Source organism: Leopardus geoffroyi, chromosome D1, assembly GCF_018350155.1.
Source record: "Leopardus geoffroyi isolate Oge1 chromosome D1, O.geoffroyi_Oge1_pat1.0, whole genome shotgun sequence".
NCBI classification, from domain to species: domain Eukaryota; kingdom Metazoa; phylum Chordata; class Mammalia; order Carnivora; family Felidae; genus Leopardus; species Leopardus geoffroyi.
In genome coordinates, this window is record NC_059329.1 from 61,294,055 (window position 1) to 61,307,630 (window position 13,576).

The 13,576-nt window shown below is 36.4% G+C and overlaps 2 protein-coding genes across 2 annotated transcripts; both read left to right on the top strand.

Annotated features, from left to right (window-relative positions):
- Positions 1-301: 301 nt before the first annotated feature.
- Positions 302-1,279, top strand: LOC123600426 (olfactory receptor 51G1-like). Its single transcript, XM_045482485.1, is given in 1 exon segment — positions 302-1,279. A coding segment is annotated over 1 exon segment (978 nt).
- Positions 1,280-9,331: 8,052 nt separating this feature from the next.
- Positions 9,332-10,291, top strand: LOC123600427 (olfactory receptor 51L1-like). The gene has a single exon (XM_045482486.1). The coding sequence runs from the start codon at positions 9,332-9,334 to the stop codon at positions 10,289-10,291; it is 960 nt and encodes a 319-aa protein (XP_045338442.1).
- The last annotated feature ends 3,285 nt before the right edge of the window (positions 10,292-13,576 follow it).

Here is a 13,576-nt window from a genome sequence, read left to right on the forward strand (position 1 = left end):
AAAATCCAGAATTAGTAGAATAAAATATTGACAGAAAAAAACATAATGACCATAAACCATTTAAAAGACCAAAAAGTAATATATTAAAAGAGGGTGGTGACTTTGGGCAATTTTTCAAAACCATTTTTCAAACTGTGTAGATAATGTGTCTACAAAACAATAAGAGAAAAGAAAAAAAACTAAGGTAGAAATATGAGTTGTCTTCTCCATACTGTGTATTTGTCTTCCTTCTAGGAACCCACATTTTTGTGGTAGGAAAGTGGCTACTTGGGACAGACTCATGACAGGTTCTACCTCCAGTATGGAACAGTCTGTTTCATTCCACCTCACTGGGATTCCTGGCTCCAAGAATGTTAATCATTTTATTTCCATCCCCTTTCATGTGTGCTACTTGATTGGAATAGTGGGCAACTGTACAATCCTTCACACCATCCACATAGACAAGAGTCTCCACAAGCCCATGTACTACTTCCTGGCCATTCTGTCCCTTACTGACATGGGCCTGTCTATCTCTACCCTGCCCACAGTATTAAGAAATATTCTAGTACTAAAAAATCTTGATACTAGGAAGATTGAGGTAAATGCTTGTGTATCCCAGATGTATTTTATTCATACTTTTTCCCTGATGGAGTCAGCTGTGCTTCTAGCCATGGTTTTTGACCGCTATGTTGCCATTTGTGATCCTTTGAGGTATTCCAGCAAACTCACTCCACAGCACACTGTGTACATAGGGGTCTTCATTATAATCAGATGTTCTGTTGTCCTCCCTGTTATTCTTGTTTGTATTCCCACACTTTCCTTCTGTCACTCGCATGTTCTCTCTCACTCTTTCTGCTTGCATCAAGATGTCATCCAGATGGATCCATGGACATTGGATCCATGTCATCCAATGATGAATGACATCTCATTCAACATTTTATGTTTGTTTGTTGTTGGATTTTATTGGGGTGTAGATTCTCTAGGAATCTTCTTATCTTATGCATTCATCCTCCATTCTGTGCTAGGCATTGCATCCTAGGGAAGGAAGCTCAAAGCTTTCAATACATGTGCTTCCCACATTTGTGCTGTATTCATTCTATATGTGCCCATGATCGGGCTATCCTTAGTGCATTGCTTTGCAAAACACTCCTCCCCCTTTTTCCACATGAACATGGCCAATATTTACCTCTTAGTTCCAACAGTACTTAACTCAATCATTTATAACATCAAGACAAAGCAGATTCGCCAAGGTTTCCTAAGGGTACTATCACACAAAAGGGTTGGACTTACTCACACTTAAATGGGATAAGATTGTCTATTATTTTGACCTTCGCATCCATTTTCTGCATTCTAAAGACAACTTGTTTAGAATTTCTTGAGCACATTTGGTGCATAATAAGTACATGATAGTTAATAAATTCTACATGTCTCTGCAGAAGAATGAAACCGGACCACTTTCTTACACCACTCACAAAAATAAATTCAAAGTGAATGAAAGACCTAAATGTGAGAGAGGAAACCATAAAAATCCTATAGGAGAAAACAGGCATCAACTCCTTTGACTTTGCCGCAGCAACTTCTCATTAAACATGTCTCTGGAGGTAAGGAAAATAAAAGCAAAAATGAACTATGGGGACCTCATCAAGATAAAAAGCTTCTTCAGAGGGAAGGAAACAAATAAACAAAACTAAAGGCAACTTCCAGAATGGGAGAAGATATTTGCAAATGACATATTAGATAAAGGGTTAGTACCCCAAATCCACAAAGAACTTATCAAACTCAGTACCCAAGAAACAAAAATCCAGTGAAAAAATGGACAAAAGACATGAACAAACACTTTTCCAAAGAAGACATCCAGATGGCTAACAGACACATGAAAAGATGCTCAACGTCACTCATCATCAGAGAAATACAAATCAAAACCACAATGAAATACAACCTCACACCTGTCAGAATGGCTAAAATTAACAACTCAGGAAACAACAAATTTTGGCAAGAATGAGGAGAAAGGGGAACACTTTTGCACAGTTGCTGGGAATGCATACTGGTGCAGTCATTCTGGAAAACAGTATGGAGGTTCCTCAAAAAATTAAAAATAGAATTATCCTATGACCCAGCAATTGCACTACTAGGTATTTATCCAAAGGATACAAAAATGCTGATTTGAAGGGGCACATGTGCCCCAATGTTTATAGTGGTGCTATCTACAATAGCCAAATTATGGAAAGAGCCTAAACGTCCATCAATTGATGAATGGATAAACATATGGTATATATATGCAATGGAATATCACTTGGCAATCAAAATGAATGGAATCTTGCCATTTGCAACAACATGGATGGAATTAGAGTATATTATGCTAAGTGAAATAAGTGAGGCAGAGAAAGACAAATATATGATTTCGCTCATATGTGGAATTTAAGAAACACAACAGATGAACATAAGGGAAGGGAAGGAAACATAAGATAAAAACAGAGAGGGAGGCAAACCATAAGAGACTCTTAAATACAGAGAACAAATTGAGGGTTGCTGGAGGGGAATTGGGGGGGGGATAGACTAAATAGGTGATGGGCATTAAGAAGGGCACTTGTTGGGATGAGCACTGGGTGTTATATGTAAGTGATGAATCACTGGGTTCTACTCCTGAAACCAATACTACACTGTATGCTAACTAATTTGAATTTAAATGCATTAATTAAAAATGAAAATAAAAAATAAATTCTACATGTGTCTATAAGAAAAATATACGATCTCGCGGTCCGTGAGTTCGAGCCCCGCGTCGGGCTCTGGGCTGACGGCTCAGAGCCTGGAGCCTGTTTCCGATTCTGTGTCTCCCTCTCTCTCTGCCCCTCCCCCGTTCATGCTCTGTCTCTCTCTGTCCCAAAAATAAATAAACGTTGAAAAAAAAAATTAAAAAAAAAAAAAAGAAAAATATTATAAGAGTTTCTATCATTACTTCCTAGCTTGAAAGCATCTCCAAATCCTGGTACAAGGAGATTTAGTAAGAGGAAATTCATTGCATTCAAAAAATATGGAGATACTTGATATTCAGGTTTCAAAAAATATGGAGATGTTTGATATTCAGGTTTGAGAAGTCCAATTTTTTCATATTAAAGCTAAGACTTACAGAAGTTAATATTCAAAGGTAACAGAGGTAATATGTAAAAGAGTGGGCAATGGTAACCAGGTACATTTTCTTTCCATTGATGCAAAGTAGACCTTATTCTCCAGATTTTGAGCTAAATCATAATAAAATAGATGCTTCAATTTAGGTATAGAATAAATAAGAAGTTTGCATTTCTTTGTTTCCTTTACTTCCATTGGAATGAATGTCAGAAAAAGCTTGGGCAATGAATTAATTGAGATAGTTTTCACAAGACCAATCTACACTTCACACTTAAAGGGCTGTATACCTATGATGAAATAGGATTAAAATTATATCAAAATCCCTTGGTTAAGTGTACATTCCTAGTAAGGAAAATGTCTTCAGAACTTTATATAAACTAGAGTAAGAGAGATGCCAAAAACTTCCCAAGACTCTTGCTGTCCCATCTAATTCCCTAAGAAATAAGAGGAAACACATTTTTAATACTGAAGCTTAAAGGTGTACACTCCAATTGGAGAATAGAATGTATCTGAGGCAATTAGCATGTCAGTTCAAAGAAAATCTAAACTAATGTTTGTACAAATACTATTTTAAATCATTCCCCCCAAAACTCCCTTTGGTTAAATAATGGGAAGCTGAAAAACATAAATAAACACCTTTTATACAATATTATGGCTAGGATTCCCTGAAAAGAAGAAAAAATATAAAAACAATTAATGAAAAAATTAAAAACTTTGTCAAACCATAGTTTAATTTTTTTTTATTTAAGGAATAAAATTATTTCAAGTAACAATGAAAAAAATAACAACAGATTGTAGTTTCCAATGATTTTAAAAGCAAAAAATCTGTGAAAAATGCACTTTAAAGACGAAATGAGATGGGAAAGCAGATTTTGTAGCAAAGGCACAGATGAATGCTAGAGAAAACAGAATGCTAGAGAATAAATATATACATGCAGTTAAGGTCGATACATGACAAAGACCTTATTTTTAACATTCTGACCACGTGGTCTTATTTCCCACAACAAAAGTCTAAGCTCCAGTGCAATTCCCTTCTACTCTGGGAAGATGATTCCCATCTACTCTGCTCTATGTACATTGCCACTTGAAGAATTGATTCAACTTTTCTTTGTGAAAGAGGCCTCTTTTCTTCTTCTTCCCTAGGCTCATTCACTCTGTCTTCTTATCTTTTCTCAGTGCCAGCTTTTTCTAACTGATGTATGTAAGAAAAATAAGCATGCAATAATTTATCTGAAGTTTTCTCTTATCCACTTAAGTAGCTGGCTTCTCTAAGTTGACCCTCAATTTTGAAAAAACAAAACAAAACAAAACATTTTGTCCTTTTTAATAAAAAAAAATGGACATCGTGTTTCTTGTAAGAAAACAATGAAGAAAAATTTACACACATAAAAACTTTGGCATGTAATAAACTCCCAGAGAGTGGTAGTGAAGGTGATCAACACAGAGATGGAGAGTAACAGAAATGTATACCAGGTAGACATGACTCCTTTGTATTAATTAAGTTTTTCTTGGAAACAGATGCCACCCTCAAACTGGATAATTTCAAGAATTTAATAAAGAGGTCAGGAGTCATTAAAAATATATACGCAATATTTAGGAAAATGAAGAAAATTTGTATTCATATTTTTATCTCTATCTGTATATATATTTATTTTATAGTATTCCAGATGAGATGTTTGCTACCATCACTAGTCCTGAAGTGGCAAAGGAAAAAGAGTTTACCTAAACTCAGGAAAGGCATCATGTGGAGAAGGACACCTGATATACACTTGTCCTTTCTGTAGAGAGATACAGCCATCATGAAGGGTTGATAGGAACCCAGGGGAGTAAATATCTAAACTGTATGTTCTTCTGTATTCCTGTTTCCAGTTCCCATCACTGACCAAGTCAAATGAGAACCCAGATAGTGAAAGGATCCATTGAGGCAACCACTATGGTCAACACACAGAGCAGGGAAGATCTGGGAAATAGACAAAGCATGCCCGTCTCACAGAAACCACTTTGACTTTCATATTTATATCCACTCTCAGTCTTGTGATTTAGGTAGTGCTTGAATATGGATATCTGCCCATCACATTCTCCCCATCATAGTGAATCATTCAAAATTGAACTTATGACCTAATATTGTCAAAGATGTGGGCAGTGGAAAATAAAATTGTGTTCTTATTTCCTTCCATTGTATACCTGAGGAATATATAGACCATATGGCAAAGGAGTATGGATACATCGACTATTGAAAATCTTTTAATTTGGGATCCTTGATTATATCAAATTTATATGATATCAAAGTGATTTCAATTAATATCAAATAAATTAAGTATAAGGAGAATTGTGAAACATCCATCCAGTGAACACAGTAAGTTCATATCATTTGCCTGGCAATCCATTGAGAAGACATTTGAAGATGGAATTGTGAGGGTTTGCAACTGTTAATGTATAGATAATGTCTCATTTCCATAGAATATCAGTGGATGGTGAATTTCTTTAGTAATTGAGTACATTTTCTTTAGAAAAACTATTATTTATATTGAGGTCATCAATTCCTGAAAAATTCCGGTTGTGCTACCTCATTTCTTCTAGACATTGATGCAATAGTATTTGATACTCTCAATAGCCCTCTTGCCCTTGCATTCCCAAACTCTCAATCCTGCTGCAGCTGGAGTGGTGGAGAAAAACAAACTAAAATGGTGGCACTGACAGGGTTACAGATACTGTTTTGCATTTATTGCAGGGCCTCATATCTTGAAGGACTGGAGGAGACTTATGAACTGATCCTTCTTCCTCTGAGAATTAGAATGGTCTCTGATGACAAGTGGAACTATTCTCCCAAGTACATGAGTGAGTCCTGGGGGAAATAAAAGTGAGAGCGTAAGAGGAAATTACAGAGGGGCACTTGAGAGACAAAAGAGAGGAGGGTGGACACCCAGAGTGTGGGAAGGAGGACCAGAACACTGTTGGAGAAGAGAGACATTCTCAGTTCATCAGAGGATAAATTTTCAGTAAAATACCTTCATTGTTCATGTTCATTCCTATAGCATTCAAGCCAGACTCAGGCTTTTCAGGCTGGACGTGCCTAGGATGCCCTAGATTTTTATGGTAGGTGGTCTCTGTGTCCATGGGTGGGATATGATGCTTATACTGGGTGAAGGATTATTTTTCTGGTGTAACATAATAGGGATTCCAGAATGGGATTAGGATTGTACCAGATAACCTTCAAGGTCTCTTCCAATCCCAAGTATCAGTGGTTTTTAATATGACATTAATTATGACTCAGAGGTCTATGGGTGCCTGGGTGGCTCAGTCGGTTATGTGTCCGACTCTTAATTTCGGTTCAGGTTATTTTTTTTTTTCATGGTTCCTGAGATCAAGCACTATTCTGACTATGTTCTGACAGCACAGATCCTGCTTGGGATTCTCTATCTTCTCTCTCTCTCTCCTGCTCCCCTGCTTGCACTTTCTCAAAAAATTAAATAAACACTTAAAAGAAGAAAAAAATATTAATCAGAGTCTAAACCTCAAATTGTAGCTCTTTCTGGGTTTTTAGTCTATAATCTGACTCCTCAAAATCCATCCTCCTTCTCTGGGAAGTGGTAGAAGACATCACAAGACCATGTGAATAAATTTGAAATATAGGATCAGAAACAAGAGGAATTGGACAAAAATTGAACCAAGGCCAGCATGTAAGGAGCTGTGGAAAAACAGGCAGAGCAAACACTAGTGAATATATGGAATGTAGTGATTATATGTTGTGGCAATTTGAGAACAGTAACATGGCTGCTCAGATTCCAGGCTCCCTGTAGTCCCAAAGACCTCATTCCTGTTCTTGGAGAGACTTCCCATTTCATCCTGGGCTCTGACTTTTTTTTTTCTCCACAACTGACACTGAGTAGAATGAAAAGTATAGAAGTAAGGCCATCATGATTACCCAAATACTTTGGGGGTGGAGAAAGAGGTTATGAAGTAATTTATATTATGGCTCCACTGAATTTTCAACTGGATGAGATGGAGATGAAACTGGCATCATTCCCACCCCTCAGGTTACCAGGTTAGGTCACTTTTGTGAGGTGCCCACTCTGGGGTGTTTCCTTTCTGGAAGGATACTTCAGAATGTCCTCATAGCTTCCTACCTCCTGTGACTTGTCAAAGAAATACTGTTGTTGTCATATGTCGTCTTCATCAAATTACCATTATTTTATGGTCACTATATATAAAGAATCTATGCTAAGTATTCTGATTACTATATCTCCTTTAATCTTAGTCCATCCTGTCAATGATTTTATCTTCAGCTTACAGATGAGGCTCCTTTGGTACAGAAGGAAATAAGTCATTTGCTCAACTTGAAAATCGAGCAAGCATTAGAGCCAGACAATGTCATTTATACAGACAAGCCCCAGGCAAGAGAGGCAGGGATTGGTGGTGGTAATAAGCCAGGCAGATTGAGGAAAATAGCAGGACCTTAATCACCAGGTCATTCAATACGTGGACACTATTGAATTGTTATATGAGTTCGTCAGAAAGACTGAATTTTTCTCTGGAACTTGCTTGTTTGATTTCTACATTATGGGTCTTCTGTTTCCTAGAAAATTATCATTATTTATCACTCCAGCCAAATATCTGCTACAATCAGGGTTTATCTGCATGGAACTAGAGAAGATTGAAGGGGATTTGAAGTTCCCCCAAAAGTGGGACAGTAGACTTCACAAGACAGGAAGATACCAGTTTATTCATTGACAAGGGGAAGCAATCTGTCTCATGGATTGTAAATTCTCAAAACAGCATTTTGGTGAGCAAGGATTCTTGGCACTTGATGGACGCTTGATGGGGATTTTGAGAGGTGGCTCCTCTTTCTTACTTCAGAGATGTTTTTCCTGAGCACATAAATACTGGAATCTGCTGGGGGAAATATGTTTTCTCATTTGTTCTTAGTAGGAAAGATTTAGGATCAAGGTCAGAAGCTTTTTCTGATCACTATAGTTTTTTGTTTATTTGTATTGTTTTTGCCTTGAAGCATGAGTTTCCACTTAATCTTTCCACAAACCCTATCTATTTTCTATTTTCTTTTCTTTCTTTCTTTCTTTTTTTTTTTTTTTTTTTTTTTTGTACAAGGTACCACTCTCTAAATGACTGATCAGATCTGAAGCATAATAGAAAGAAGGTTGTGAATCTTTATAATCAGAGTCAGAGGCAGCTGTACTTTGCTTAAATTATATATTTTATTACAGTAAGAAAATTACATTTAAAAATTACATAGTTCATTATTATAATTTTAAAATTCAAAATTGTTTTAATTAAGTCTACTTTAAGCCATGTTTAGTTCCTGGGATTGCTAATCCCAGACCAGGCATGTGGCCTCAATTATATGTGGTTTAACTGTGGATATGTTAGTAAGACCTGCTTATAGTAATAATTGCTGCTGAACCATACTTGCCTGAATTCTGTAAAGAAACTACATATGGTGTTCTAGTATCATTGAAAAAGCTGGGAAGCTTAGGCAGAAAAAGACATTGTGTGTAAATCACAGCAGAAATCGTTAAAAAATAAAACTAATGTTAAGATCAGTAGCCCTGAGACGCCTGAGTGGCTCAATCAGTTAAACATCCAAATCTTGATTTAGGCTGAGGTCATGATCTTAGGGTGCTTGGGATCAAGCCCCATATTGGGTTCTGGACTGATAGCAAGGAGCTTGCTTTGGATTCTCTCTCTCCCTGTCTCTCTGTGCTCCTCCCTTCCCTGTCTCTTTCTCAGAAAGAAAGAAAGAAAGAAAGAAAGAAAGAAAGAAAGAAAGAAAAGAAAAGAAAGAGAAGAAAGAAAGAGAAATAAACACTTTTACAAAAAAATATCGGTAGTGCTTGGCAAGAAAATTCTAGAGGAAAATTATAAAATGAAGAATGTAATCTGGATCAGATTGTGTGTGGACTGGTCTGGGTTGTGTCTTTAGGAGAAGATTGTCCATATTTTGAGAATGTCAAGGAGTCTGCATCTGAGAGTCAGGAGGGAATCTCCTTGTGGTTATAAAGAAGATATCTTACTTAACACACAATACTCAGCAGTGAAATATAGAAAGAAAAAGCACAAATTTGGGGATGAATTCAAGAGTGCTTATAGGAAAGTACTGCAGTTTCATTGTTTTGTTTTGTTTTCTTTTCCTGACTCAGATGCTGATCTTATCATTGCCTTCCTCACTGGAACGATCCTGAAAATGGATTGTGGTTTAACAGCGAGCTCTATGACAACCTTAAACTCCAGTAATACCCTGTCCTCCACATTCTATCTCTCAGGTATCCCTGGCTATGAGGAATTCCACCACTGGATATCCATTCCATTCTGTCTCCTGTACCTTGTTGGAATCACGGGTAACTGCACCATCCTGCATATTGTTCGGACAGACCCCAGGCTCCATCAGCCCATGTACTACTTTCTGGCGATGCTTTCCCTCACCGACATGGGCATGTCCATGCCCACCATGATATCACTGTTCAGGGTGTTGTGGTCCATTTCCAGGGAAATCCAGTTCAGTACCTGTGTGGTCCAAATGTTTTTCATTCACACTTTCTCCTTCACGGAATCATCTGTGCTCTTGGCCATGGCCTTTGACCGCTACGTGGCTATCTGCCACCCTCTACGATATGCTACCATTCTCACCCCAAGACTTATCACGAAAATTGGAATTGCAGCCCTGCTTAGGAGTGCCTGTGCCATGATTCCACTTCTGGCTCGGCTGGCCTTCTTTCCTTTCTGCCACTCTCACATCCTTTCTCATTCATACTGTCTGCACCAGGACATGATCCGCCTTGCCTGTGCTGACACCCTGTTTAATGTTATATATGGGTTGCTTCTTGTCGTTGTGCTGTGGGGAATGGACTCTCTGGGTATTTTTGTGTCTTATGTGTACATCCTTCACTCTATATTAAAAATTGCATCACGTGAAGGGCGGCTTAAGGCTCTCAACACGTATGCGTCCCACATCTGTGTTGTACTCATTTTATATGTGCCTATGATGGGGCTATCTATTGTCCATCGTTTTGCCAAACACTCCTCCCCACTGATCCATATCTTCATGGCTCACATCTACTTATTGGTTCCACCTGTGCTCAATCCAATCATCTATAGTGTGAAGACCAAACAGATTCGCCAAGGAGTCCTCTACCTACTTCTCCGCACAAAAACCGGTTCTACTATGTCTTAAGGCATGATCTTAGACATTGATGGCATCAATCTAAATGATGTAAACATATACTTGTTTGTCCACACTAGGTATGCTGGCATCACAGTTGTGAACAAAAGAGAAAGAGGAGGTATAGAATCCACAGAGTATCAGGAGAAGTGCTTAAAGGAGAGAGCTGGGGTCCTTGGGACTATACAACTTAACATGTGCTTCATAAATTACCTTTAAATATCAGTATATGTAGGTGTTGAGTGTTTTAGAAATCATTTCCATCTATTCCCTTTCATTTCTAATCCTAACCCTCCATGAGCACTTACCCATTAAGTTTTCATTAAATATATTAAAACCAGGGGTGCCTGTGTGGCTCAGTCGGTTAAGCTTCTGACTGTTGTTTTAGGCTCAGGTCATGATCTTCAGTTTGTGAGATTGAGCCCCATGTTGCGCTCTGTGCTGGCAGCATGGAGCCTTCTATGTTTTCTCTCTCTCTCCCTCTATCTCTGCTCCTCCTCTGCTCTCTCTCCCTTTCTCTCACAGAAAATAAATAAATAAATAAATAAATAAATAAATAAATAAATAAATCAAACTCATGTTTCTTTGCTTCTTGATACTCTGTATTTGTTTGGAAATCTTATATTGCCCTTCTTGTTATAACAATGTGTTTATATATCTGCTATTCTTTCCTTCTTCAAGATGGAAAACATTTTATCTTGATATAAGAGCATATTAGGGTTCAAAGCAGAACTTATCAATCCTTATTGCGATCAGCATCATATTTTAAAGTTTATACACATGTCTGCCCTACTAAGAAATTTAGTTTGCTCAGGAATAGAAAAGGCCAACTGCATATTTTTTATTCTCTTAATTTTTAGAAATAATTTTAATTTTATAAAAATTTGAGACTCAGTAATTTTTGAAATACCCCAGATACCGTGATATGATGTCAATGATTATAATCCATTGAGTAAAATGTATCTTAATAATAATTTAGGACATACGATTTCTTTAAGTGTAAAAAAGTACTGGGGTGCCTGGGTGGCTCAGTCGGTTGAGTGTCTGACTTCAGCTCAGGTCATGATCTCAAGGTCTGTGGGTTCGAGCCCCACATCCAGCTCTGTGCTGACAGAGCCTGCTTCAAATTTTGTGTCTTTCTCTCTGCCCCTCCCCTGCTCACACACTCTCTCTCTCTTTCTCTCTCTCTTTCTCTCTCAAAAATAATGAATAAACATTAAAAATTTTTTTTAAAAAATTAATGTAAAAAAGTACTATCCTTGGTATTCCTGGCTATGAGGTATTTCACTTATGTAACAATATAACTCACTAGGTGTAGCTACCTATAAATTTGTGGTAGCAAGAAACAGCTACAGATTCAGGTCTCTTAATTTTATCCAGAACTCCTTTCAATATACAAAACTATCTTTCCTTATAATTCTGAAATTAGCTAACAAATGGCTGTGCATAGGGTTGTATAGAAAACTTGCAAATGTAATTGAATTTTCTAGTTTGTCTGGCTATACTTGTGCAAAGGCAAAAAGTAAGCAAAGGGTACAAATAAGATTTTAAAAAATGTGTTATAGTTCCCAGTATTCGTGTATTTGTGGAAGTCTTAATAATAATCTATTTTTACCTATCTGGTTCTACCTAGTATAGCAACTGTGCTTTGAAGAGTTTGCTACTTGTAAAGATGAATATATGCTTGGTATAAAAGTGACACCAAGTCTTTATTGAATGTAAATGATTAAATAAATGAATCAATCACTGAATAAAGGATACTTTGGATATTAAAGAAAATCGAGGAAAAGATTTGACATGTCATGAACCCCCATGTCATCTACTAAAAGAGATCTTACTAACTTAAAATTAGTGTTTCAAATTTCAGTCATATGGAGCACATCTACAATTTATTTCTGCTCCCTGGTTTTCACTCAACTATGTCTGTTTGCCCCTTTTATCCTAGTTCTTGATTCTAATTGCCAACTGCCCCTGTCCTTTTAGCATATTCACTTTGAATAAAAAATGTCAACTAAAAATAAAGCTATGTAAACATCAAAATTAGATAATATTTGTTGCAATAAATAATTAAATCAAATTGATAGGAAAAATTAAAATTTTGAGAATGAGCATTACCATCAGCCACACATTGTATATGTAACATTTAACTATTGCTAATCATCTTTAAAAATTAACACTTCAAATTCAAAATATATGTTGACCTTTCCTAGTCTTTGTGCTCTAAAAAACGAAGTCTTACTAGTTTTTATTTGCTAACGGAAATGTGTTTAAACTATTGCATACTAGATTTTGCATTTTACATGCCAATAAAACTATTTTAAATGAACACCTACATAGATAATCTAAATTTTGAGTTTACAAATTATTATTTACTATATTCACTTCTTAAATTTATTATTAGTATTACATTATATTCATAAAATATATTTTACTCTAAACATTTAGAAACCAGATATATTCAAAATTAAAATATTTCTTCTCAGTAAAATACAGTTGGTAGGGAGATAAGTGAATATAACAATGAATGAATGAGTGAACAAGGTTGTATTAGGAGTTGAGAACAGAAGCATTATCCTGTTTTGGAACCTTAATGGAGGCAGGAATTTAGTCTTCTGGCAAGCATCTGGTGCTCCAAAAACAAGAAGGTCTCTTGTTCCTGCCTAGAATTGCAACAATACGACTAAAGCATCTTTCTCACTTGTACGTGGATTTATAAATTAGGATACACTATTACTCATATTACCTTGTTTGACAAAGTCTTGAGTGGTTATTTGCCTTTTGAAAGCATTCTCTGCCTTCTTGCAGAATCTGTAAGATAACCAGAAGCCAAAATATCATCAGGCAAATATGCACTGCAATTATTTTCGTAATGTCAAATGTTATCTTATAAGTTATTCATTAATCATCTTGATGCTGCAGAAGGCTCTTGGTGGCAAAACACAATGGCAAGAAAAAAATAGTAGAGAAGATCACTATCCCTTTTGTCATCTAAGTATCTGGCATTTTCTTCTATACAAAGCATTGCACTGCAAAATACTTCATTATCCCACTTAGCCATTCAGTTATTCAATCTGATATCTTAAATAATAAAAGCATAATTTCCTTAGAAAATGTATATTATCATAATTACCTGGTTACACATAGAATCTAGAAACAGCCATATACATTTGTAAAGAGAATGATAACAATATAAATATTTTCAAGACACTCCATTCAATTAATTCAACCACTAGACCATTTATTATGCTCATGATGCAATTTTTTATTCTCTTATGCCAGGGGTAGATTTTAGGTCTT

Excerpts from the sequence above, each read along its gene's own strand:
- LOC123600427 (XM_045482486.1), top strand. The coding sequence starts at position 9,332 with ATGACAACCTTAAACTCCAGTAATACCCTGTCCTCCACATTCTATCTC.